The sequence below is a fragment of the Ambystoma mexicanum genome, chromosome 4q, assembly GCF_040938575.1.
Source record: "Ambystoma mexicanum isolate Mex_15411 chromosome 4q, UKY_AmexF1_1, whole genome shotgun sequence".
NCBI classification, from domain to species: Eukaryota; Metazoa; Chordata; class Amphibia; order Caudata; family Ambystomatidae; genus Ambystoma; species Ambystoma mexicanum.
In genome coordinates this window covers 161,661,737-161,688,874 of record NC_090928.1, presented here as the reverse complement: position 1 = coordinate 161,688,874, position 27,138 = coordinate 161,661,737, and the positions used below count along the sequence as shown (strand labels likewise).

The 27,138-nt window shown below is 44.7% G+C and overlaps 1 protein-coding gene across 1 annotated transcript in view; it reads left to right on the top strand.

The window, feature by feature from the left end:
• The first annotated feature begins 1,571 nt into the window (after positions 1–1,571).
• PACRG (parkin coregulated) overlaps positions 1,572–27,138 on the top strand; it is a 1,057,472-nt gene continuing 1,031,905 nt past the window's right edge. The window contains exon 1 of the mRNA XM_069607688.1: positions 1,572–1,886. Coding sequence (XP_069463789.1) covers positions 1,737–1,886 — 150 coding nt within the window. The 5' untranslated portion in view covers positions 1,572–1,736. The remainder of the gene's footprint in view (positions 1,887–27,138) is intronic.

Here is a 27,138-nt window from a genome sequence, read left to right as displayed (position 1 = left end):
ATTTTTCCTACATCACAGGAAAATACAAACATACATTGTTGGCACCACTGGAGCATTCTAAAATGCACACCCTTCAAACAACACGCATGGAAAGATGTACAAATGTTTAAAATGTATAGTTCTGAATAGTAAGTTTACACCAAATTCAATTACCTAACTTCACAGAAGATAATCTCACAGAGCTTGTAGGCAACGTTTGCCACTGCTCTGTAGCAGCAGCCTGGGAGTACATACGTATTCCTGCAGGGCAAGTGGAATACTGAACGACAGACTGATACCCTCCTCCGTCTGATAGGCAGATGCTGTGTTATGGTGATATGCTCTGCCACTTGTCTTCACTGGTGGTTCACTGAAAGTCTGTCCCGGCAATAGTGCAGGGCAGAGTCACGTAGCTGTCAGGTCAATGGATTTATCTGAGCCGATCGCTCAATGTAATCACTTACCCATGTAATCACTTACCCCGGGCAAGGTGCGCAACACAAATAAAATAACTACAAATACAAATACTCGCCCACTGCACAGACAGACAAATTAATGTGTTGCATGCTTTGTCCTAGGCTCAGTCTCCAGCAGCCTGCCTTAGAGTCACATAAATGACTTGCCCCTGTAAAAAGCAGTAGGATCTGTCACCCAAATTTGCAGGCGGTAGGACTGATTAAAAAGCAGTAGCCTACTGCCTAAATCAGTAGGGTTGGCAAGTATGAGTAGGGGTGCCAAATTGTGTTGCCTCGCCCCTGGCGCTGCCCATGTTAAGGCCAGCCCTGAAAGATATGATTGGAGTGGGGGTAAGAGAGGTAAACTGAATGTGATACAAATAGATAGTGCGGCACAAAGAGCAAGGCACACATAGAAAGTGAGACAACGAACTGTGTGGGTTGAAGGGAAGACAGGGCGAACCTCACATAAATTGATGGGGGCCTGGGCAAATGCACTTTTTTCGGACCTTATCGAGTCTGAGCCCAAGTCCATTTAAAGTCTAGATTGGTGAGTACCTGCACTTTTTTGCTCATCACATTGACGCCTCACTCTTGGTGGAGGTCAGTTAATCGGCATTCCTGTGCGCTTGTCTTTTGTTCCACACTCCTGGTTGTCCACAACATATCTGGGCAGACCCGTAGACCAGAGCGACTAATGCATGCAACTAATGCATGCTGATTCACAAATTGCTATGCTCTCCTTTTTTGGTTGGGACCACATAGCATTTTGTAAAAAAAAAATCCAGAAGCACACCTCCCCGATATTAATGGCTAGCTGCGCCCCAATTAATAATTGCCAATATGCGAAATATTCCCGCGGTAAGCACTTTGAGCGCAGCTTTCATGCGCCATACAGAAAGCGATGCATTCCGTGGATCTACCCACGATTCTTTCAACAAACGCAAAGGACATATTTGCTCATTACAGGACTTTGAGAAACCCCAAGAAAAGGACTTGCGAGGCAACAGGAGGAAACAGTACCCCCGACCTTCCAAGGTCATGCCGGGAAGTGTAGTTTTCGAGCTGATCGAGGAAGCGGCTAACAACAAGGCTCTGGCTGAATGTTGTCGCGTCGCCTAGCAACCGCCAATGCGCAGCGTGCGTTACCATCGCAGGTGAGAGCAGAAACGGTTACAGGAGCCCGCGGCAGCTCAACCCTCGCCGGCAGCCCCCCACAGCTCTGTTTAGGGACACCCCACCACCGACACATCGGGTCTTGATACGCGAGCCCCCCCACCACAGGCCGGTGTCCCGAGAGCGATGGTCGCAGAACAGCAGCAGAAACAGTCGCAGGTGAAAGCAGCCCCCGAGAAGGCCGGGTGCAGGAAAGAGGGCGCGGGCGGCAGCAGCAGCGGCGGCACCAAGCAAACCCAGGCCTTTACCGTCAGAGCGCTCATGAAGAACTCCGTGGTGAGTGGTCCGCTACGTGTACACGCACCTCAGGCCACCCACCGCTAGCACAGGGCAGGGGTACCTGCAGTGGAGTAACTTTGCTGAAAATGTTGGGGGGCGCATGACATCTGAAAAAAAGGTGCCCCACCCAAATGAATGGGGGGAAAAAATGGTGTGCCATGAAAGTTGGGGGGGGGGGGCAAACACCCCTGTCACCTCCCTAAAATTACGCCCATGTCTGCAAGGCATTTCAGAGTGCACGTGAGGGTTTTATTTGTGAGTAGTGTTGGGGCAAGTGAGGTTGCTGGGGACTCCCGGCCCCCCACCACTAATTTGTCATGTTTCACCCTCTCACATATGTCCCACCTCAGACCTCACTGTACTGTATTCTGAGAGACTTCCACTGCTTCAGGAGAAATCAATGCCAAGAGCGTAAACTACATATACAACATGCAATGGCTGTTGTATGTTGCCGCCCATGTTTTTCTATAGGTACCATTTATTTAGTAGGATTTACATGTTTTCTACTAGCTATGCTTCTGTTCGTGTTGTTCGGGTTTTTAATTATCACCTCATTCTGCAAAATGTTAAAATCGCCACAACTCTGGCAAGGGAAAAGTTAATTCTATAGTGTAACTTTCTAGCAGTAGGATCTTCATGTTTTTTTACTGGCTATGCTTCTGTTCGTGTTGTTTGGGTTTTTAATTATCACCTCATTCTGCACAATGTTAAAATCGCCACAACTCTGGCAAGGGAAAAGTTAATTCTATAGTGTAACTTTCTAGCAGTAATGTGCATAAGCAGTTACGTTTGAAAAAGGAAATTACATCAAAATAATTTTGGACTTGTTTAAGGATTCCATTCGTTAGAAGAGGCTTCCATAATATGGTCCTGTCCTGTGGTAGCCTGGGTTCCACCCTTGTCAGCCAGGAGCCAGTGTTAGTGTGGCTGGAATGTAGTCTGTGGGTGGCAGGATTCCACTTGTGGCGATTGGGGGGGTTCTTGTGTCAGTTGCTTCCATACTACCCTGACAGCCGTGGCTGATGGGGTGTCCTGTTATTTTGTTCATAAATAAAATCCTTTCTTCTCCATGACCTGTCTTGTGCTTGATCCTTCTTTGACTAAATTCCATACAGCCCCATATTGGGTATCCCCCCCCCCCCTCACCTCTGTTAGTGAGCATGTATGCTGTTTCATTTAGCCTATGGAATCCAGTCAGACATCTTCTCTGGCAACGTCGACATGTATATGTATTTGTGGTTTCCATGGAGCCCAAACAAAGCATGTACCAGCCTTTTCAACTTATCCTCATACAATGATTGACAGATACAGATTGACTGACTGGGTACACTTATAAGTCAATGCATCTCTTAGCGCTATTCTTGCACCAACTGTACCTAAGACATAGGGCCTCATTACAAGTGTGCCCGTCTGGTAAAAATGCCGGTAGTACCAGATCTGGCATTTTTCACCAGAACCACACACTCAGAATTTGCTGGTAGGGGCAATGAATTACCGACAGGCTTGAGCTGCTGGCAGTTCAGGCCCCTACTGGTACCAAAATGCTCAATTACCGGTACTGCCATTGATGAACTTCATGGAATGGGAACTTGCACCCGTAATGTCCCGGTAACAGTAAGGCGAGTTTGCCGCTGACCTGCTGGTTCTACTGGCAGGTTACCGGCAAACTCGCAATGAGGCCCATAGTGGGTTAGACGGCGGTCCTGTCAGGCCTATCTTCAGTAGACTATCCTAGTGTTATCTCATAAGTTTATCCCCTAAGAAAGACTTAGATATATATCTAGTAGCAAGGGTAGTGATGCACTGGTTACAGGCTAAAACATGAATCAACAGTACAATCCCTACCTTGTCTTCGGAAATCCTACGAGGAAAGTGAGGACTCACCTAACCCTCCCTTCCCCGTGCGGTGGAACAGGCGGGGAGTGAAGGTGCCAGGGAAACCCTCGTGGGGGAAAAAACCCTGCGTGGCTGGAGAGCGAGGTTTTCCCGGCCTGCTGATGTCCCTCGAATGGATAGATGCTGTAGAGGCTGTTTTCAGGTATTCAAAGGCAGGCTGCCGATGGAAAGGAATTGTGTTAACAGAGAATGCTGGGAATGGTAGTGATGAAAGAAGAGAGCAAAGGGATTGCCAAAAAAGTACCTGGGATTCCGATTAGTGGAGTTCTAATCGGACAAAGGCTGTACACTGACGAGGGAGATTCCAACTTGATTGGAGGTGAGCAGAGTTTTATGTGTAGCCAGAGGTTTGTGCTAAAGAAAGAAAATAAGAATTAGGAGAAAAGGAGTCTAATGGCCTGAATCACGTTTGTGGGAAATTAACGCCTACCGAGCAACAAACGTGGCTGAGGTGTAGCTCCGTTAGTATCTGCTTACAGTGTATCCCAAGGGTGGTTGGGAGTTGTAGTCCCGGGGGGGTTGTATGCACGTTTTCTGTAAAGATAGTACAGGTAGAAGTGAAAGGAAGCCGGCGGTAGCGAAAGAATATTACAGAAGGGAAATTCAGGACTTGCTGTGCGGAAGAGCTGAGTGGGCTTTGCACAAACTATGCACTGAAATTCTCGGAGGTTCGGGAGCGGGAGAAATGGAGTAGCTGCTTACAAAGGGATAGAACAGAGGTTAGTTACGAGGGTAAATTAGAATGAAAAGAAGAATACTGTGGTAACTAACGATCACGAAACTCACAAAGCGTAGCTGGAGAAATTCATAGCAACGCACTTTGGTGCTGGTTCAGGGTCGGAAGTACTGTTGCCCGAGAAAGGGGAGGAGTCGAGTTACTTCTTGACAACCGCAAGACTGAACCGTTCCTCGAAGTCCAAGCTGCCATCTTGGTAGGGTGAATACTGCTCAAGTGCATACTGCGCCAACGGTGCCAAATTGACCAGTGCCGTCTAAATCCTATGACACCTAGCAAGACACATCACCAATGACTAAATACACCAGCGTATGATTCACAACAAAGGAAAGTGCCTTTTGAATGTTTTGAACTCTGCACTCCCAGGCAGCCAGGTCAGTACATTTGTCAAGATGGACATTTTGTAACTAAAATGTCTGTATTGGCTATTATGTTTGCAGTCGAACAACACATGCCGATAATAGAAACAGAAACCATAGCTAATAGAGCAACCTGTACATTTTGACAAGGTCCATGCCCAACCGTGCTCCCGGTTGGGGGCCCATGTGCTGCAGTGTCATCCAGAAGGCATGTCTAGGAAATGGTCTCTTTTTTTTTTTTTCTCTGACTGGCCACTTTGGTAAATCTGGCCCATAAATTCACAGTCCTGGTCGATGGCACTTTCAAAATATCTTTTACGGTCAGGAATGGTGTTATAACTGTCTCATGGACCAAGATATAAAAGCTAGTGGAGCAGAAGCAAGAAAACCCTTTTTAGGGGCCTTTAGTGCATTACCAACTATACTTTAGTCCTTTGTAGTGGTTCGATGGCATTGAGCCTGTCTTTTGGACGTTTTTTAGATGGTGCGACTCATGGTTCGAAACGGCGAGGGTCTTGACTGGATTTGTGTCTCGTTGTTTGTAGTGCTGTTCACAGGCAACTCTAAGAGCTCAGCGATGTCCAGTTGTAGGCAGCAGTGGTTCCAGTTGCAGTGGCTCATCACTCGTGGGTGACTTAAATTTGAAAAACCTTTTCTTTCTTGATAGTTCGATGCAGTACTTTGGCCTCAAACATACAGTATCAGCAGGGAGTGGTGTCCACTTCAAGGTTAGCTGGGCGCAGTGAAGTGTAACTTGAAGCACAGGCGATTGTGGATCTAGGGTTGCATCAGCAGCTCGGTTGTAGTTCAGCATCAGCTCGATGTGGCTCAAATCGGGAAATGCTGGATTCTGCAAACAGCATTGCCAAAGTCCGCATCTTTGGGATTGCAGCACACTGTGGGGTCGTTTGCATCAGGCCCCTTTCAAGGGAAATACTTCAGGGATGCATGCAGGCTCTTGGCCAGAGTTCTGGACTGCGCTCGCTGGGCAGGCAAGCTTTCCGTTCAATAGTCCCTTCTCATGTCCTCCAGAAGTTGTTGGGGAGAGAGCTGCCAGCTCACCTGGAAATCTAGTCTTCACCCTATTCTAGGGATTTTTAAGCAGCTCTTGCTCCAGGAACAAGATTGGTTCTTCTGTTCCAGCATAAGTCCAAAGGAGGCTTCCCTAAATGAGGGTTGGGGAACACCCCCATATGTATTAAAAATGTACTAAGAGAGTGGTCATTTTTCAAGCTTTCTGTTAAATATCAATGCATGCCTGTTTCTAATGTTGCCTCCTTTGGAGTGCCCTACCCAGAGTCCTGGATTGTCCATCTGGAGGGTTGGGGGTGGGGGGGCGGGAGAAGGAGTTTAAGAAGGAAGTGATGTTCAGCAATAACCAAGATGGCCAAATTCATCTTTCTGTAGCTTTCTGTCCCCTGACCTTCTCTTGTCTTTCCCCTCACCCCGTCTGTCCCACAGTAAAGGGTTCCTTATGCTAATTATTCCCTCTCCAGTATTCTCCTTTTTCCTGCAGCTTCCCCTTAAAAGCCTGTTCCCACCTCTACCCGTTGAGGAAGTTGGCTTCTCCACCTGGGAGAGGTGCTGTAATTCTTACCAAAAGTCCAATTTGTTTGCTAGTTGTAACTGGGCCCATGTGTTGTGGGAACAGCTTCAGAGGCAGAAACCTGCAGCAGACCTCTTTCATCTGTAGGCTAAAGTGGAAAGCCAGGGTGGGGAAATGACAGTATCTTTGCACATCACATTTTGGCTGTTGAATTTAGCCCTCTTCCCTCATGAATCACTGTATTTAATAAAATATATGTTTCTCTTTACGATAGCACTGTCCCTATGTTCAAGGTGAACAGTAGCCCTTCCCCCAGATTCACGGTGGTAACATTTAACAATGAATACCTATTTGTCTTCCATCAAAAAGATCCCCTTTTTTATTTTAAGTAAGCCCAGTGCAAAGTTTAGAATAACCTTATTTGCTGTCATACTAGCAATTAATCCTTTATAGGCCACCTTACTTGTGTGGTCAGAAATGTACCTTTCAATGTTCAAACTGCTGGCACATTTGTGGCAGGTCAACCAACTATCCATAATATGGTTAGCACTCTGTAAATTAACTATCGCCTATATCACTATTGAGAGTGTCATCCCATTGCTGCTAAATATGAAGTTAACATCAGCCATTGGTTTGTTCTATGCACCAAAGGAGCTTTTAGAAGGAAACGGGCAGGGACGTCATTTCACCAAAATGCCAGGGGTAGCGGGAGTGACATCACACGACCCTTGACCCCCTGATGACATCACAGGAAGTGATGTCATTTGACCCCACCCCAAAGTGATATCGCGGGAAGCGATGGAACACAACCTTTCACCCGTTGACAAAACAGGAAGTGGCATCACATAGCATTGTACACTAAGAAAAATATGGTTACGATATCACTATAATGTGATGTACATTTCATACAAGAATGGATCACCATATGTATCATTAAGATCAGTGTGTATAGGCCCATGTTACCAAATTACTGTGAATGCAAGCAGACGTCCATGACCAAATGATAATGATCTGTTATTACGTAGCACGTACGCTTAAGCGCTTCATATAGAAAAAATATACACCCAATATCACCCAACCTGTGTTGGTACTCATTTATCAACCTCAGAAGGATGAAAGGCTGAGTTGAGGCGTTTAAGTAAGACTAAATCAGTGACTCACCCCCTGAAGTGTGCCTGAAATAAACCTTTTATGAGTCTAGCAATTATTGTATAGAATTCCAGAAAGACACATTATCTGGCATTCCTATTCTTTCTTATTCAGGGTCAGTGCTGAAAGTGTTAGACTTGTGGCATTCCTATTCTTATTTTTCTTCTTGTTTTAAGGGGCCTGAATAAGAAAGCCAGCCACTCCTGAAGTAAAGAGCCACATGGGGATGGCCACAGCCCAGAAGCTTGCATTGCAAAAAAAAATAAAAAAAGAAAAATTCAAAGATTTTTTGGGGGGAGACCACAGAGGTCACAAGGGAGACCTCAGAGGTCTCAGTTGTGACCTCTGGCAACCCCTAAATGACGTCCCTGGAAACCGGTGTCTGAGACGGCTACTCAGCGCTTGCGTCCGCGCATTTGAAGTATATACTTTTCTCTATAAGGTGACCAATCCACATTTCAGCTGCTGGCATGTTTGGAAACTGTGCACAGCAGAAGTATACATGTGTCCTGTATATCACTGGTAGTGACAATGTTCCACACTCACAAGGCCTGAAACCTGTCCAGATATACTCACTGAGTGTACCTTTTTAGTAATGGAGCAGATGGAGAAAGTGTGTATGTTTAGCAGCACAGCTTTTCCATAGAGCGTTCACCTTCACTTTGCAATGCAAAAATAAAAAAAGTAAACCGTATTCTTCTCTTTTTGTAGTCGTAGAATCTGAGCTCCCAAACATTTTAGATGACAGAATGCCAGGACACTTGCATTACATTATATTTTCTTTGTTTTTTTTGTTTAAACAAGATTTTGATTGTTTGATTTACATTGTATTTCAAAGTATGTACATGGCTACAATGTATTTATTAAAATCACATTGGCAAATATTTAAAGAGGCGGATGAATATTATCAAACAAGCGAAAGATTGGACAAACCCTGCCGGCCCCACAGATAAAGGGGTACCAGTCCCTTTTCGAAACCTAGGAACCTGCCCCTGCTTCCAGCCACTGAACTCTAGAGGTTTGCTCCAATCAGTGACACTAGCAGATCAGTGCCAGAGGAAGGCCCAATAATATCACTGCCTGATTTGAAGAGTAACTTTAGTCAAAACTTGTGTTTTCATGAATGTGCATGAATTACTAGACGCACAAAAGTATGGCTTATAAAACATACGTGTTTTAGAGTCAAATACATATTTTTACTTTCCTAAAAAAATACGTTATCGGGGCTTACTTTTTTACTCTCATCTGTGCAACTCCATAAAATGGGGAGCAAAATACTGCCATCCGAAAACATTATCTGGGGTTCTGATCCTAACGCCAAACCCTAGAACTATACCTTCATTTAGGTGCTTCATGTCGTAGTAGGCATCCCTTTATGCGACATACAAGTCACATAAAGACAGTCCTAGGTGGGGTGAACAAACCATAGGTTATCATGTAATGAAAACGAAAGCAGACGGGCAGAACATCTTGGCCATATGCAATTGTGCCATTATAAAGCTGAAATGGCTTGGGTGGTGCGAGACCAATTTGCTCTCTAAATGACACAGTTTATCCTTCGATGCGCATCTAAACGGTGGAAATAAAACGTGGACAAAAAGAATCGTTCCTTCTGTAAAGTGCCACACTCCAAAAACTGAACTAGAAGAGAAGATGATGACCCCTTGCAGACAATTTGGGGCCTCTTTTCTCCGAGGTGTTAACTGCATGGAATGCCCCTGCAAGGTATGCACTTAAATACACTTGGGTCCTCTTCACGCAGTTTTCAAAACCCGTGAGAAGTAGTACGAAAGAAGAGTGTTCAAGTGAAGACACTTCTCCAAAGCACCTTGCACTTAAACTTTGCGATTCTTTTTTTTTTAAAGTGCTTGTAATGTACGCATGGAACGCAGCATTTGCAATTAAGTAGGCCAGCTTTTACCAGGTGTGAATTGGCTGTTGCATAGGAATCTATTGGTTGTACTCCAGCATGAAAATGCCATGGTGACCATTTTGCAGGCAAAGGGGAAAAGGAATGCGTAAATGTTAATCTCGTTCCGTGACTTCACACTACTTGCAAAACCTTGGGGAATCCCCCAGTGTGTACACAAATAAGGGATGGGAACCTGGGACTAGTACTACAACTGTTAGGTATGAAGACAAAGGGACAATGCCAGAGGATGGGGTGGCATTGGTAGATTTCACAACGCTACATTGGCTAGTGGGGAGCAAACATGAGATGCAGGGCATGATGACGCAGAATAATGCCATTCGAATTGGGTCCTGGAACGTAAAAGGCCTTCATTCCCCACACAAACTCAGTGGTTGCACATGAGTTTTAACAACCTGGGGTAGATGTGCTTTTCCTACTAGAAACTACATTTAAGAAAGGGGAGGAAGTTATGCTCCGATCTAGGGAAGTGTGGGTGGTGGGGTTTTGCGTTATAGTCATATGGCTCCTTGAAGAAAGCTGGGGTGAGAATGTTGATCCAGAACACTCATGGGCTTGAAATATCACAGATCAAGAGTGGCATGAAGGGGCGTCTACAAGCAATACATGTAAGATTGGTAACACAGCAGTGACGTTATGTTCCCTATATTCGTTGAACCAACAACAGTTATTATTTTATAATGAAGTAATGTCCTCCTTGCACACCTGGAAAACAGGGCTATCATTTGCAGAGGGGACCTTAATTTAATAGCTGACCCCTCACAGGACTGACCGTCATTGGAACTGGAGCTATTCCCTCCCACCCATCCATGAAGGAAGCAATCTAAAGGCCCTCCTGCAAGAATTGTTTATTGATACACGGAGAACGATACACCCGTCAAACACAAGCGTTCACCTTCTAGTCACCACCACACAAAACATTTTCTAGAATAGACTACATATTGCTAGATGGTTCTCAGGAATACACTATCACTGAGGCAGACATTCGAGTCGTGGGTTGGTCCGAACATGATATGTGGAGGTTGATGGTGAACATTGGGCCTTGCACCCCGCTAGTCAAGAGAGGGGTCTGTAATCATTTACTGTTCAGGGACATTGTATTTATAGAGACCCTTCATAAGAAAATCGGGGAATTTTTCCAACTAAATGACATAGGGGAAGTGCCACTACACACTGTGTGGGATGAAGCCAAGGCCACCCTTTCGTGGCCTACTAATCTCTGAAGATACAGCAAAAAAAGGGAAAGGGCACTGCATGAGACCACAGTGAAGCAAGGGATTAAAGAGAAAGAGATGGCCCTAAAGAGTGTGGTTGATCAGCTGGAAAAGAAACTGGGTGAACAAAGGGAGTTAAGGGAAGATCTCAGAGATATCTGGAAAGGAACAGCAATAGCCCAACTGTGCTTCGTTAAGCAAAGGTATTACAAAAAGGGGGATAAGGCTCACACACTACTAGTGGCTCGGCTGAGAGATCAGAGAGCAGAAAGATCAGTCTACAAAATCAAAGATGGAAAGGGCCTAGTTCTAAACCAGCCAGAGGAAATCATGCAAGGATTCGGACAATACTATGCCCAATTGTACACCTCAGAAAATGAGTATGATAAAGGAAATCCAGGATTACTGTTGCTCTAAACGTTTACAATGGAGACAAGTCTCTATATAAAGCCCCAAAAGATGGTGAGGAAAACCTTAAAGCCATCTAAAAATTAAAGGCAGGGACCGCACCAGGGCATGATGAGTTTAAGTAAGCTTTTTACAAGAGGCACAGAACCATACTGGGTACTGTTCTTGACTAGACTCTTTAATTACATCTTCGATGGAGGGGCAGCACCAGACACATTCGCACACGCAAGAATCCTAATCCTTCCAAAGGAAGGGAGAAATTAGATGGAATGCGGATCATATTGCCCCATCTCATTACTTAACATAAATGCTAAGGTCTGCTCCAGTTTTCTTGCAGATAGATTGAATGCAGTCTTGCCAAAATTAATTCATAATGACCAGGTGGGCTTTATCAGAAGTAGGGAAGGTGCTGACAATATTCGTAAAACTCAGAATCTTGTCGTTGGGATTAATGATGATGCAATAGACCCTGTCGTGCTCTCAATTGACGCAGAAAAGGCTTTTGACTGGGTCGAATGGACTTTGATGGAAGCAGTCTTGCGAAAGGTAGGTCTCGGCCCACAATGGCTCACAGGGGCAATGACGTTATAGCGGAATCCCAGAGCTAAGGTCATAGTGAACGGTGTTGCATTGACCAATCTCAGGTTAAGCCATGGAACCAAACGGGGATGCCTGTTATCACGGCAAATTTTTGCACTCGCAGTGGAGCTTCTGGTGGTGGCTATTTGTTTGAGGAGTCAGATATGGGGCCTAGAGGTGCGGGGGAAAGGGAGTATAAACTATCCCTATACACGGAGCACACATTGTGTGTGTGTTTATATACTTTGGCCTATATAACGCACCCAGATCCCAACACTCATCTCAACCATTGTAAATTACGGGAGACTATCGGGCTTTAAAATAAATCTGAACAAATTGTTTGCTCTGCCCTTTACAGAAAATATATCCCAGATGAGCTTGTTCCTATCTAGCCACAGAGATCAGACACAAGCTAATGGTATCAAATACTTTGGGGTGACTATCAACAGGAATCTTGAAGACCTGTATGGTGCAAACTACCCACCCTTATGGGACAAGATCAAAAAAGATTGGCTAAACTTGCAAAAGATCATACTGTCATGGGTGGCCTACCTCACAACAATTAAGATAAATGTCCTGCTCAGACTACTATTCCTGTTTCAGGGTTTCCGGATACGAATTCCAGCCCCCTTCCATTTTTAAGTGAAAAGAAAACACTCCTCTGTTTCCTATGGGCGGTGAAAGACAATGAATATCCTACAATACGCTGATCTTATCCAATGAGAGAGGGTGGTGGGGTTACATCTGTGGTGGACTTTTGCATCTGTGTGTTGCTGCCGCCCTGCAACATGGGGTAGGCACCATGTCTGTTTCCATTGCTGGACCTTTGTTGCCCATTGTTTGACTTATGCATCTGTGTGTTGCTGCCACCCTGCAACATGGGGTCAGGCTCAATGGATGTGATCACCTTGTTCTTCTCTTTTGCACTTTGCGTATGTTGTATTACTTGGCACACTCTACGATGTTATAATTCACCTCCTACACTTCCTTTTCTGTAACCTGAAGCACTGAAACTAATCCCTCAAGTGTAAGCACCTAGATACCTCAGGGTTTTGCATGCTATACAAATAAACAAACCCTATTTCTACAAATATTATAGAGCAGCACAGCTCTGAATACTGGTAAACCAATAAAGAGAAACATGGGTGGCCCTGGAAAATGACCTTTTTACACTGGTTACTTTGGGGGAATGGGGGAGGGTTCCATAAAGGAGTATACCACAGAGAGGTTGCACGCACCCAGTATTATTGGTATTTTGACACTTGTGGAAGAGCTCCAAAGATATGGAGGGTGTCACGTCATGGCCAGTGCCTCTCAGTTGTATATGCCTTAGGGTGATTTGGTCAAAGTGATTTGAATGTGGTAGAATTCACAGAATTATTTTATTTTTATTTTTTTACTGGATGATTTTGCCACAAATATATGTCAGGGGAGACCCGACGCAACTGCCCCCCCCCATTAACCTTCTTACATTAATTATGCACCTAAGCCCACCGCACATATATTTTTGCAGAAAAATGCGTGGTAAATACACAAATTCTATCACAATCAAATCTACCGTGGCAAAAACTGCTGTTCCCGTGTTCCCGTTGTATATGCCCCACTCCGTAACGGACAAAATTGCAGATCCTCTAATATTCCAAGCATTCTATGAGGCTGGGCTGATAAGGAGTGGGTCGAGTATGGAAAAAATGGCTATTTTTGCAGAAAGCAGAATTGCACCTCAGACGCAGGGCCCATGCCATACCTGGCATATTTGCAAATGAAAGGTCCCCTGACAGACCAGCAGTGGCTGAACAAGCTGAAACTCCACTGGAACACTTTTTTAAGTGCATGCCGGCACAAGAGGCCTCATTTCCGGCATGTACAACTCTCTCGTCGTCAGAGGCCACATAGCTACACCAAACATGCAAAAACAATGGGCCAGTGACCTACAATTACAAGGTGAAGGGGACCTCTGGCATGTAATCTACAAAGCAGTGTGGTCCTCCTCTGTAGCTGTTCAATTTAAGATGCACAACTGCAGACTCTTGATTTTTTTTTCTCGATGCCAGCTTACCCCATATGGACTCTCTAAATGAGCCCCCTCTGCTGGAGGCACTGCGGTATGACAGGCGCCTATTGGCACATGTGGTGGGAGTGTCACTTAGTAAAAGGCTACTGGAAAGAGGTGTTACAATGGATTAAAGATATAGATGTTACAGAGAGAACTCTATGCCCAATACGAGTTCTATTTAGCCTCGAAAATCACAGGGACAGGCACAAACAGTTGACACATGCCAAGAGTTTGCCTCACTAAAAACTGGAAGTTAAACTATCTCTGAACTCAGATTGAATGTGCGAGAAAGGCCTATGAGCTGTACGATCGGGAAAACTTGACCGCCACCTCAATGGAAACACGCTCATATTGACATGGAGTAGCTTCCCTTCTTAGAATACTACAGATCACAAGGAGGGGATAAACTACTCGCGGAACTTGGAAAAACACTGCCCTGACCTACGGTTGATGTCCGAGCACACAATGGTCACAAGTCAAACGCGTGATCCCCGAAGCGCTCTAGAAATGATCGGTCCACTGTATTCTCCCGAACAACTGGCTTCTGTCAGACGGGTGAGGGTTGGATAAGGGAAGAGGGCAATTAGCTGTTGAGCTAGAAATAACTTCACACAGTATTTCAGTATTAAGAGATGGTGATGTTCTAACCAACGTTTGTGACTCCATTTTATTGTATGGTAATGCTTGGAGAAAGATTATAACTCTTTGTTTACAGACTTCCCGTTGCTAACGTTGATCCCTCATGAAAACCTTAATAAAGATATATTTGCAAAAACATAAAAGTGGATAAACTTGGCAAAATGATTTTATGCCAGCTTTTTTCACCTTTTTTATGCTGGGGTGGGGGAACTCAAAAAGGAACCCATTTGTAATATAGTGCGGCAATCACTACACTATAGTTGAGTATCAAGATGCATAGGAAATCAAACAAATGAATTGCTAATGACGTTTGACTCGTATGACGGATTTAGTGGATTTATTTTGCAGACAAAACTGTACTGACATGCCTCCCCAGACTGGAAATGTTGGGTAAGTTATTAAGAAAACAAAAAAACACTGTTTCAGCCTAGTCCCCATTCATTTTCCCATAGAAAAAAGGCCAATTTATGCTCGAGTGCACAACAAAAACCCCTGGACGGAATTGTACCAGGTATGAACAAAACTGCGCACGAGGTATTGACTCGATATCCGTGGGGATCTGGGGTTATTGCATCTAGTAGTTTTTAAAGTATTTGATGGAGACGGGGGGTGCCTTCTCCCAAAATCATTGGTGTATCTCCCATGGTGAATTGCAGCAGACATGCTTTTTAGGACTGAAAAGCAACCATTCCTTTTTTTAAAATTTGATGCGAGAGATAACCGCGGGTATATCTGCGGCTACCGGAAAAGGCCAAAAAAATGCCACTTTCAGGTAAAAAAAACCATGAGATTAGAGGTAGGGGGAGCACAAGGGCACCACGTGAAATGGTGGCCAAAGGTCATTATTAGTAGCCTGGTAGTGGTTTCAAATAGAGAGTAGGCATGGCAGAAGGCCCTGACTGGCAGACTCAAAAGTGAGGGGTGAAAATGTGCAGTGGACACAGCTGAAGGCCGTGGCCACTGGCAATGAACAAAATAAATAAAGCGGACAACGATTTGGCCGAAGGACATGGCTATTGGCCGGGCAGTGTTTTAAAATATGCAGTGGGCACAGCCGGCCATGTGGCGCATGACAAAACTATGGTATAACAAAACCCTTGAAATTCATGATTAGTTAAGTTGATCAGATTTATCGCAACAAAGCCCTTGATAATCGGCGCATTGGGGAAGTCATAACCAACTTAACTCTGCGTTTTACTGTTGCAACGCCTAGAGCACATGTATATTATAAGAGCAGGGATTTTCAATAGCATATAAAATGACACTATGGGGGCGTAGCATTATGGGGGGGCATCAAATGGAGCGTGCCAAGCTAAGCCAGTCATGACTTCCCTAATGCTCTGAATTTCAGCGTTTTGTTGAGATAAATCTGATCAACTAAACTTTAAAGTTTTTTAAAAAAAATGTTTTTTTTTTTTAGTGAACATATATATGATTACTGTCTGTGCCTCGGGCAATTATTCTTTTCAATGTGCATAGGAAGTGTGGTAGGGCGATTCCTGGCGTATTTACTCATATGTATCCTGTGCAATTGAGATACTTTCTTTTTTAGTGGAACTGTGTTCCGCAGCCTGGAGTGTGCACAGAGTTTTCGATTCACTTGGAGGCTTTACAGTGATACAAAGAAGCAGCTGCGTACTCGAGGTAGGAGCTGCTAAATGGTTCATATTAAGGTAATATTTTAGATTTATTCTGAAAGGTAATATATGATTTATTTTTGTCTTTACTAAGAAACACTTCAGTAGACCAACAATAAGTCATTTTAAATAGAGATTGTAGCACCAGTATGATGAAAACCAGTAACTGGATCAAGTGATGCAGGTTTTTGGTATGGAGCTGTAGCAGGAAGACCTGCCGAAGGCCGTACCCAAGGCATAGCAATTCTATGAGGATGCTTAGTCTACTGCCAGTATCGGGGTTTCAGCGTGTGGTTCTATAAGTAGCTACTGTAGACCCTTTTATAATACAGGGAGATCTTCATCTAAGAAGGCCTACATGGTTACACTGCATTTGGAACTGATGGACTGAGGTGCTCTGAGTATTTGGCCTGGACCTCTTGTAGCGATTATCGTGTTGGGACCAGTGAGCATCAATGACAATTGACCAATTATTCTGGCCAGGTCTGTCGATGATATCTCTGCCGCATCAGGGTGGGACTCCTTCCCTTGGGGGCACACAAGCACTGTGAAACTTTCTGGTCTGCAGAGTGTTTGCTGTTAGTCTTTCACATTTGATCTGAGTAGGAAGATTGCCATTCACAATCCAGTACTCATCCCCTACTCTGTCTGGTCATAATATTAAGCAATTTCATTGACTGCAATAATTTTATGTTGGAAGTTCATAGAGCAAATCCATAAAAATATGTTGTTAATTTGCTGGTATAGGGGGCAAATGAAAATGGCTCCGGAAGGGAGAGCCCGCTAACGGTGTGCATGAGAGATAGATGGTTTGATTGGGACTTGTGGTAGGTCAGAAATGAGAGGCTGACTTCTGGGCATGTTTGATTCAGTACTTGCTTTTATTAAACTTCAAGAAAATACTCACCTGGCCCTTTTTTTATGGTAGATGGAGGTTTCCTACTCTACAAAACAATAAACAGTGCTCGTCAGGTTGCCATACAAACCTAACTAGTCCTCTGTCAAAAGATATCCTTAACTAACTAGCTCTACCACTAAATGACACAAAGACAAACGTGGCCCTGAGAAGTGATTCTCCTTCCCCTTTCGTGACTTCTGCTGGTTGGCGGTTGAACCCCCCCCCCTGGCCCCCCTCCCCAAGCAAAAAGTGTCTTGTAACAAAGTCTCTCTCTTGAACTCTCAGGTTCTTGGCTTGCCTGGGATATAGTTCAATCAAAAATAGAATGTTCTTGAGGTTCCCCACAAAATCCAAAAGACAAGAATGTTCCTCTTAGCCTACTAGGATGTAGCGTACTTACATATCTCAAACATATCACTAAAACATTTGGATACGGCAATGGCACAAATAATGAACTCCTGGGTACGTCCACAAAGAGCTACTCAAACCTGACAGCTTGGCTCTCACTTGACAAACTAGCTTTTGTAACCCTTTCAACTTTTTTTCCTCCTTTCCTAAGCCACACTGCCAGGGTAGTCTGACATCAGATAGGCTATACTTGTCTGTTCTAACAGGACAGAGTGAGCCCACTTTATATAACTCTTTACTGTTCTCCACCCACAGTCTGACACTGCAAGGTGTAACCCAGACTACGCTCAAGACCTCTTTGGTTACATTTTCCTTCTTGAGGAATGTACCTTTCAGCTACAACCCTTGTGGTTGTTACTGCTTCTTTTAAGTGTTCAAGCACCCCTCTTAGGGTATATGCTTTGACCTCATCCCTTTGGGCCAGTTTGCTTACTCTTTAGTTTTAAGTTGCCCCCTCGTGGGCTTTTTATTCTTTCTTTCGGATTCAACATCTTTTTAGGCTCAACCCCTTTGTATTTGTTCCGATTGCTAAGAATGTTGGGCTCTCTTTTGCCACCTCATGGAGGTTAGCTGCAGCACTCCCGCTCCTCACTGCATCCCATGTATTTGTGTTCTTGTGAGCCCATCGTCTGGGGAGGCGGTCACTCCTTCCGAGTGGGTACCGTTCTTTTTCGTTCACCGGCTTTCTGCTTCTTCATTACGCTATGTGGTTCAGCTGCATTGCTCCGCAGCTTCGGGCGCAGCATAGTCTCTTTTCCTGAGACCTCACCATTCCTGGGATCAGCAGAGTTGCGTGGGCTCTGCGCCCACCATGTATGCATTGTGGTCCCTGCTTCAAGTGAGCTGTGCTCCACGTGGCAGCAGCAACTCTTGCTCTGCGCATTCTCTCTCTCCTGCTTGCCTTTTCCCGCCAGTTGTCCTCTCCTGCCTCGTCCAGATAAAAGGCTTGTTCCCTATATGCTCTGTCTGGAGGTGAGAGGCAGAGTTCCTTTGGTCATGAATTTGTAAGTTAATGGCGGGGTCAGCAACCAATCCTAGCATTTTTAAAGGGCCCAGTTCTTTTAACAATGAGATGAACCTTCATGTATGGAACAACCCTATTGGACATGGGGTTTAAGGGTGATGGTACTGATTGCTGTACATGAGAATCACTGTCCCCTATGGGAGAGGGGTCACCCCCGTTGAGTACCATTTGCGCAAACCCCTGGGGAGAATTTTGTATAGTGGGTTTACCTCCCTAGTTTTGAAAGGGTTGGCTTCCCCCTGGGGAGAAGGTACGAATTCCCTGGATTTGACAAATTCCCTGTATTCAAAAGACAAACAGCGCCCCCCCCCCAATGGGCCTTGGGGCGTGGCTTGACTAAGAATGGGCCAGCAATGGATGGGATTGTGGCCTGAGGTACTACAGTAGGAGCAAGGTGAAGGAGATGGGTCACTGAAGTGTCAAACATTGTATTTCCCGGCTTTCTTTTTGACTGCTGGGAAAGCTAATCCTAAGGAGTTGTGAAAATGACTTCAAGCACAAAGCTCGGCGGGTATGGATCCAGTCCTGTCTGTCTTTATGGTGTGAGCTAAATGCTAGTAAGTGGGCATAAATTACACCTCGTATGGGCAGTTTTAGCAGCATCAGCAAAAAGCATGCACAATCTACTGGAATCAACAGAATTTTGACTGCTACTGTTTATGCCATTGCGGCCACCACTGCACGATGTAGATTCATTTCACCTCAGAGTGCAATGACCGATTGACATCCAGCTGAAGCCAGAGGACGAGGATGCATAATCGGTCATGCTCTCTCACCGTAATTCACAGACGCATTGGAATGATAGCCTCGGAGCTCTTCTGTTAGGTCAATCTGGTGATCTGGACTCAACAATATAATCCCTCCCATACCTTTGATGACCCACAACCCAAACATTATTTTTAGCTTCTGCCACCGGACCCGTGAGATCTGTTGTGGTCACTAGACATCAACGGCCCACTGGCAGGCATTGGAATGTTGGGATTAAGCCAGTTTGGATTTTTTATTTCACTGTCGCACCCGGGGAAAGGCGCTCAGCCAAACGCGTAGCTGGAACAGCAGGTGAGATTGCACAATTACTACCGGCTGTCCCAGCCACACGAGGCCCTTCCCCAGTTGGTGTTTTTATTTTATTTTTTCTTCCCATTGCGGGGAGGCAACAGGGAGTATCTCCCTGTTGCCCCCCCCTCCTGCACCAAAATGTCCTGCTTCTCCTCCCCACTGCCTCCACTTACCTGTGGGACCGGTGCATTGTGCTCCCACCGGTCCTGAGCGCCTCTGTCTGGACTCAGTCATAGACATGGAAAAGGGACTTTGCAGCAGCCATTTTATTTTTGTTTTTTTGTTTTCATTTTACATCAGGAGATCGGCGGCAAAAGCAGCATGGATCTCCCAATACCAAAGTGTGATAGCCATTCGCACCCCAGACGAACCTGGGTGCAAATGGCTTTCATGCCCTGCCTGTCATCGGACATAACCTTTAACGGCCCACAGCCCTAAACTCAGGCTGGCGGGCCGTTAAAGACTGTGTCCGCCCTCCAGACTGGGCATGAACGCTACATTAATTCATGGTATAATTAAGATGTTTAAGCAGCTGATCGTCTGAACAACTGTTTAAAACGTTATGGTTTTCGTATCGATGGCTTCGCGCTGAATGATGAAAATAAAGCATCTGTCTTTGTTGGCACTATAGCAAGTTTCATCATTGTCTTTGGTGGAAAAACTGCACAGGCATTAGCCAACGATTACAGGGGATTGAGATCTGAGATGACCGGCTGTTCATTGTACGGCATTATAGATAACGAAATGTGATGAATTAACTTCGTGAAACATATGTTGCAACAGGTGCTTTTTTGTTTTCCTGAACAATAACTTCAAAGCATTACTTGTGGAATGTAAAACGTGTAGTTTTACATAAGCCTTAGATGAAACTTGCCAGAGGCCTAATACACAGCCATATGCTTTTGTTTCAAGGATCATTTTATTTAAAAAAAAACAGCCTTTTGGCTGAACATAGCAAATTGCCTCCTAGGTTCTCCTCTCGGGAAGGGAGGCACTTCAGAAACTGCGAATATAAAACGGGTTATAAGGGGGATTAATTGATGCACCTTTTGATATTTGTCACCTTATTCAGTGTACAGGAATCTCTTACTTTTTCCATTTTCAGTAAAAGTGCTGCTTAGCCAGTAGACGTGAAATAAGTCTCACATGGCCACTGACAATATTGTTGACTGGCCTTGGTGCTGAGATGTCTGGCATGTGCACCATGGATTTAATTATTGCTATCTGCTTTGCTTAAGTTTTATAAGAAGTAACCAAACATTATGTAGAGACTTAAAGTACCAAGCAACATTTGGAAAACTTTTCTGATAAACCACACAATGACAGATATTAAGGCTCTTTGTTTTCTGTTTTTACTGATTAGCTTCCGTCTCTATTTATGTGTAAATCTACTTTCTTTGTTTATAGAAATTGTAAAAATCGGTCTTTCTGCTTGGCTCCCTGTGCTGTCAATCATGCATTGCAGGCCGCTCGCCATGCAGATTGGCAGCATGGAGAGTGGAAAAGCTGTATGAAAAATTAAAGTTCCTCAAAAAGCTGACAACATATATAACTGGCTGAACATTCACACATGAGCGCATCGAGGCGCTGACTAGGAGCTGCCATTAACATTTTGCTGGTCACTCAATAATTGCAGGCACAGGCTTTTTCTCCATTTTTGGAATCTGCGCTGCTGAGCGTTGTCGTTAGTTTCAACCATAAGAGGGATTTGAGCGGTTTCCATTACATTATCACACGTGCCTAATGGAACAGCAGTGAATTGGAAGTATTTCACCCGGACACTGGAAGTAATGTTTGGGGCACGCTTTGGCGTGTGATTGATATTAAGATCTTGTTGTAACATACCGTCTCTTGATGGGTCCGTTTGTTACATCTGGTCTTCGCACTCTATAATTTTCTAGCTCGCCACTTTGTAAGAACAGTATGAATACTTGGCATTTGCATTATTTCAAGGGCTTTCAGATGCAGCAATATTAATGATGCAGATGTGTGATATGCAAATAGTGTTTGTGGGTTGAATCACGTATAGCCCCCAGAGAATTAGGCATTACTTATGATTGTCTTGTATGAGATTCTTATATGATAATTGGGTATCTTGCTTTGGTATAATCCATCAGATAATTATTTATCTTTGTTTTTGGCAACAAGTTACTTGTATGAAAATTGGGCCTTTTCTAGGATCACTTCGGTATGATACATCAATATCAGAATTTGAGGAAGCTACTGTCTAGAATGTGATAAATCAATTGTATAGGAACATTGTGGTGTTCTTGGTATATTGTGCCAATACAAGAGCAGGGTAGTATCACTTTTGAGTCAGTGTGGAACAAAGTGCCTAATGGTGATTATCGTATTATATGTTTAAAATCATCTCCACTCAGTACAATACATGAACCTCAGAACCCTCCAAGTGGATCTGTTTGTGTCCAGTGTCAACAGGAAGTGTGACCTGTTCTGCTCCAGGGAACTTCCCTCAGAGGAGCTCTGTGAGACGCATTTGTAGCATACTGGGTATTTCCACTCCTGTACATGTTTTCTCCAGTACCAATCATTCCTGATGACATCAGGAGGTTGAGGAAGTTCAGGAAATCCATGATGCAGATTGCTCCGGATTGGGCCAGGAGGACGTGGTACCCGGACCATTTGTGAGACCGTAACACAATTCCTGCCTTTGGTCTACCCCATGTGGGCGACCGTGTCTCAGTCTTAGACAACCCTAGCCAATCTCCTAGGGGGGTGTGGATCACTGTACCCCTCACCCCTGCTTTCATATCTCAGGGCCTATGTGCACTGTGTTACTCCTAGATTACTTACTCCTATGCTATGCAACATACTCCTATCTTACTCCTATGGACACAATAACATAAAACACAAAGAAAACACATGAATCGATTCAATTACAACAATAGAATACATTTATTCATACATAACGATGCATGATGCAAAAACTACCAAAACTATGCAAATCTCGAATTTGCACCTTAATACTTTTGGTGCAAATCTACCATGCAGTAAATAACTATAAGCCTTACAGGCTTCTAATGCAAGCCTGTGACTTGCTGGATCTATCGTGTCTAATGCACTGTACATATGGTAAGTGCCAGCATTCAGCATTCTTCTCTATTCAACACCATACTTCACTCTCTCTCTCTCTCTCTCTCTCTCCCAAAGCTTTTTGTGTGAGTCTGTTCTAATTCCCCCATGCACCTATGTCTTTTTCAGCAATACTCCCCTTCTTGGATCTAGCCAAGTCTGGTCACTTGAACTGACTCAAGCCGCTGCCAAGCTCATCGATCTCTCCTCTGGTCAGAATGCTTCCCCAAGCTTCCGAACTCCCAAAGTCTCTCCTATGCCATTGCCAAACATCTCTCTTCCATCATCAAAGGGCAGCTCCCTCGATCTCAGAACTGCATCTCCAACAACATCTCATAGAGCAGATCAGCACAGCAGCAACTACTCCAAAGCCTCATCTCCAACAACTAGAGAACTCCCCTTCTCCAATCTCTCCATTATACTGTCCAATGACGTATACAAATCCCTATGGTTACATTTATTCTCTAAAAATGGCCCTCTGTCTTTGTCAGCATTTCTAAATATGAGCAATGCCTGAAAGTCTGTGTTTGTATGTTCTTTCACTCTGCAATCACTCCGTGTTCTGGTCAATCACTGAGTGTTCTGTGTCAATGTGACATTTCGGCCTATTTATATCTACTAGCATGGCCTTCTTCTGTCTGCCTGCAATCTGACGATCTTCATATTTCTCCATTCATATCCATTCACTATCCCACTCTCTCAGAGAGCAAACGATCTCTCCATCTCCATCTAAAACTCTGCCTGCTGCTCATGGTGCTACCTCCCACCTTTTCTGTCTCTGCGAACACCAGCCCAAGGCTGATTAGGCCTCCTTCTCCGTCCCCACTCCACTCGGACAAAGGTTGTGTTATCTGTCTGTCCTGCCAAGCAAATGTTTACGAATACTTGTACACTGTTAACTCATAACAACTTTCCACACTCTGCGGCGCTTCTCCGTGTAATGGCTTTATAAATGCTAAATGCTTTCTAGCGTTTACTCTTTCTCTCGCAAACAGAAGCGCTATCTAATGCAAACTCCATGCATACATAATACATAACAGTCTCTACATAACATATCTGTACATGTTTAACATGTCTCTAAATGGCTCTACATGGCATTTCAAATACGACAGTGTGTCATTCTATAATCAAATGCAAATTCATACAAAGTGGCAGTTTATTCATGAGGATAGGCTAATGATACTATTTCATGTACTTATCAGAATATATGATGGATAACTAAACATGATGCAATGATTCTTAAATGGGTAATTGTTCTGTAAGGATTCTGTAATGATAACAAATCAGGCCTCTCCATTCTATCAGTTTCTACAATATCTTCCCCTTATCGAGGACCTGCTCTCGTAAGAGCGAGGTTGTATTCTTCAACCAGAGATCAGGGCCCTCAACCATCACTCCTGGTTTCTGAAAGGTTGAGGTACACAGATTGGGACCTCCCAGAAGACGTAATAGAAGTGTTGCTTTCAGTTAGAAAACAAAAAACAAAGTCTCTATACTGCTGCCTTTGCAATACGTTTTGCAGCTTATGCAGAGCTAAGAATGTGGATCCTTTTGCTTGTGACATTCCAAGGGTGTTGTCCTTTTTACTTTATTTGGCCCAGCAGGAACTTCAGATTGCCACTGTAAAAGGCTATCTGGCAGCGCAGTGTAGCGCTCACCAGAACGGGGATCTGATTTTAAGATCCTTATTTTAGTCAAATTTGTAAAGGTGCTTAGAAATGCGTTCCGTCCATTCCCTTGCATTATACCAGTTTGGGACTTGAACCATGTGCTGAAATTCCTTACAGGTGCTCCTTTTGAGCATTTACCTTCATGTCCTCTAAGGATGTTGGCCCTCAAAACTGTTTTCTTAATGGCCATTACATCAGTGAATTAAGTCGGTGAATTGCAGGCTCTTTCGTGTAAGCCTTCTTTTATCTATCTTTTTCAAGGAAAAGGTTGTTTTGAGGGTCCGTCTGTAGAAAACTCAAGGGTCTTTCCCCTCTCTGTCCTGAGCGTAGTGGCATGATCGGGGACGAATGCCAAGAGAGAACAACACCATTAGGCGAGAGAGGGTATGTCCCCTTTCCTGTTGTAATTTCCTCTCCCGATGTCTCCTCAGTTTGTGATAGACGCGGTCAGTCCACCTCAACCTCATCCCAACCATGTCCTTCTATGAAATATAACATCTGCAATCCCAATCATTCTTCTCCCTGTCCCGCTGACTATTATTTTCTGAATTCCCAATCTGCTTCTATAACCACTACATTTCCCATAATCCCTCCTTTTCATTCCACCACCCCAATATAAAACTTTGTGACAAAGCTAAAAGAAATACCTGTGGCTTTTTCCTGATATGTCCCAACACAAGGGTCAGGCAGAGTCAGGCAATTGGTAATGAAAGCACTCATCTGACAACAGTTTCCTTTCCGCACAGGGATAAAAGGTGGAGCACAAGAGCACAATACGTGCAAGGCAGACTGCACGACGAGACAGCTAACCCAGTATGTCAATTCAAGAGGAGGAGAAAGGCGGCGTGAACTAAAGGGGTGACAAGGAGAGAAGCAACCTTGCCCTTTCCGACCCAGACCCATGAAGCCTCCCTGAAAGGAATTGTAAGACTGTGAACAATAGCTAACGTGTGTTGCAGCAGATGTCAACGGTACACAGAGCATGCCTATGCTTATAAGCAGGACAGAGAGAGAGAGAGACGCCTGCTACCGTGGTACCATCCTTAATTCTAGATACAAGAGAAACCAAGCGGTTCATCACAGCTCGTGAGTCGAGGGGAGAGCCTATAAGAAACTGAACTGTGTTGAATGAAAAGTAGCACAAGAAGTGAAGTTCAAAGTACTGTTAACTTTAAGGGAAAACCAGCTGCTGAAGGGTCTGGCACCACGTGGGTGCTCACTCGAGAGACTCTGGTTGATCCCGCAGGTGTTCGAACTACCGATACCAGGATCCCATCGGGGAGCCGCAAACAGGAGGTCAAAGTGGTCATACAGGGATCGTGCAAACTTCCCTGTACAGTAAAAAGGCTTTGACCGACAAACTACCAGTGGGAAAGCTAAGGTAAATCCTGTTAAGTTGCAAGAGTGAACCTGACAGAGGGATGCCGACCAGAAGGGGCGAAGCATGATGTCCTAAAGAATATTGTGATGACAAGGGTGAACCGGACGGAGGGATGTCCCACAGTGTGTTGTTTAAAAAGACATTAAGACATGTGAATGCAACAGGGGAATGTTTTTCCTTTTTTTTTTTTGTGAGAAGCCATAATGAACCCGACAGAGGGAGGCAAACAATTGAGATGGGTCTGAGCCTGGAAGAGGGGGACCCAGGGGTGAAAAGCTAAACCCCACCTACACTTGAAGTTAACAGACTGCCTTATGTAAATAAGCCATGGTGAACCCGACGGAGTGAGGCTGAGATTCGAGAGGGGTCTGCGCCCGGAAGAGCGGGACTCGGTCGTGAACCACCATCACCCTAATTGCCATAGGAAAGGATTTTTTTATTTTGTGATACTGGCCATATCGGGCCCTCGGAAGCCAGAGAGTCTAGTAATGAAGATCCTGATATAGCTAAGAATGTTTTGGGGATCTGAGCCTGGAAGAGGGGGATCCAGGGGCGACGGGTCATCACCCAAAGTATGATTGGAAACAAACAATTTGTTACATTGGAAACATCAGGTACTCGAGGGCAAGAAACTTTGCATGAAAAGAGACTTAACCATCGAAGAACCTGATAGCTGAAAACGGAACTGTCGGCTCGTGCTCAAAAAGCTCGAGCATGTGCTGTGCTCACTGAGTCCCACCTTGTCCCGTGCTCAAAATGTGGGGAAGGGAGACCCCTGGCGACCACATCCTGACTTATAATTTATGAACACTTCTTTCTTTATTGTAACCCCTTATCCCACACTCTTTCTATATTTAGTTATAAGGATTGGCAAAAGTTTTTTTTTTATTTGTACCCGGCGAGAGTCAACCAGAATGTAAGAAACATTCTGATTGGCTCTCACCGGGTCGTTACCTAGCCAGGAATCCCTCGGCCGGGATTCCATGCCATTGTTCCCGACGGGGGTCATGTCAGCCACTCGGACAATGAGGAGGCTCGAAGCGGGGCTATCCCCACTCCTAGCCTCCACATGGCTGAGAGGCTGCCATCGTCCCCTGCCGGGGATTCAGGTATGTGGTTTATTTATTTATTTTCCCCCACTCGCCGAACCCCACTTACCTTCTGATTTTGCCTTTTTCGGGAGCAAATGCACGGGGAACACTTCTATTCCCAGCGCGTCCGCTCCCGATGGCCATCATGGAAAGGGAAAACAGACTCTGATTTCCCTTTCCCGGCGGCCATTTCCTTGGACATTTAAATTTTCTTTCTGTTCCGAAACACTGTAGTGTTTCGAAACAGAAAGGAAGGCTATTAGTACCCCGGTCTTGCGGGCCGGGGTACTAATAGCAATATGCCCCTCGCCACGGGGGCATTACCAAGTCCGGTAATGCCCCAGGGCCTTTGTTATAACTATGGGCCCGGGGCATTTCCGGACTCGGTAATGCCCCCGTGGCTCAGGGCATATTGCTCAAGTATTGGCCATTTTACTTCGACAAAGCCCCACAAGGACTGCCTTAGTTTTCATTTG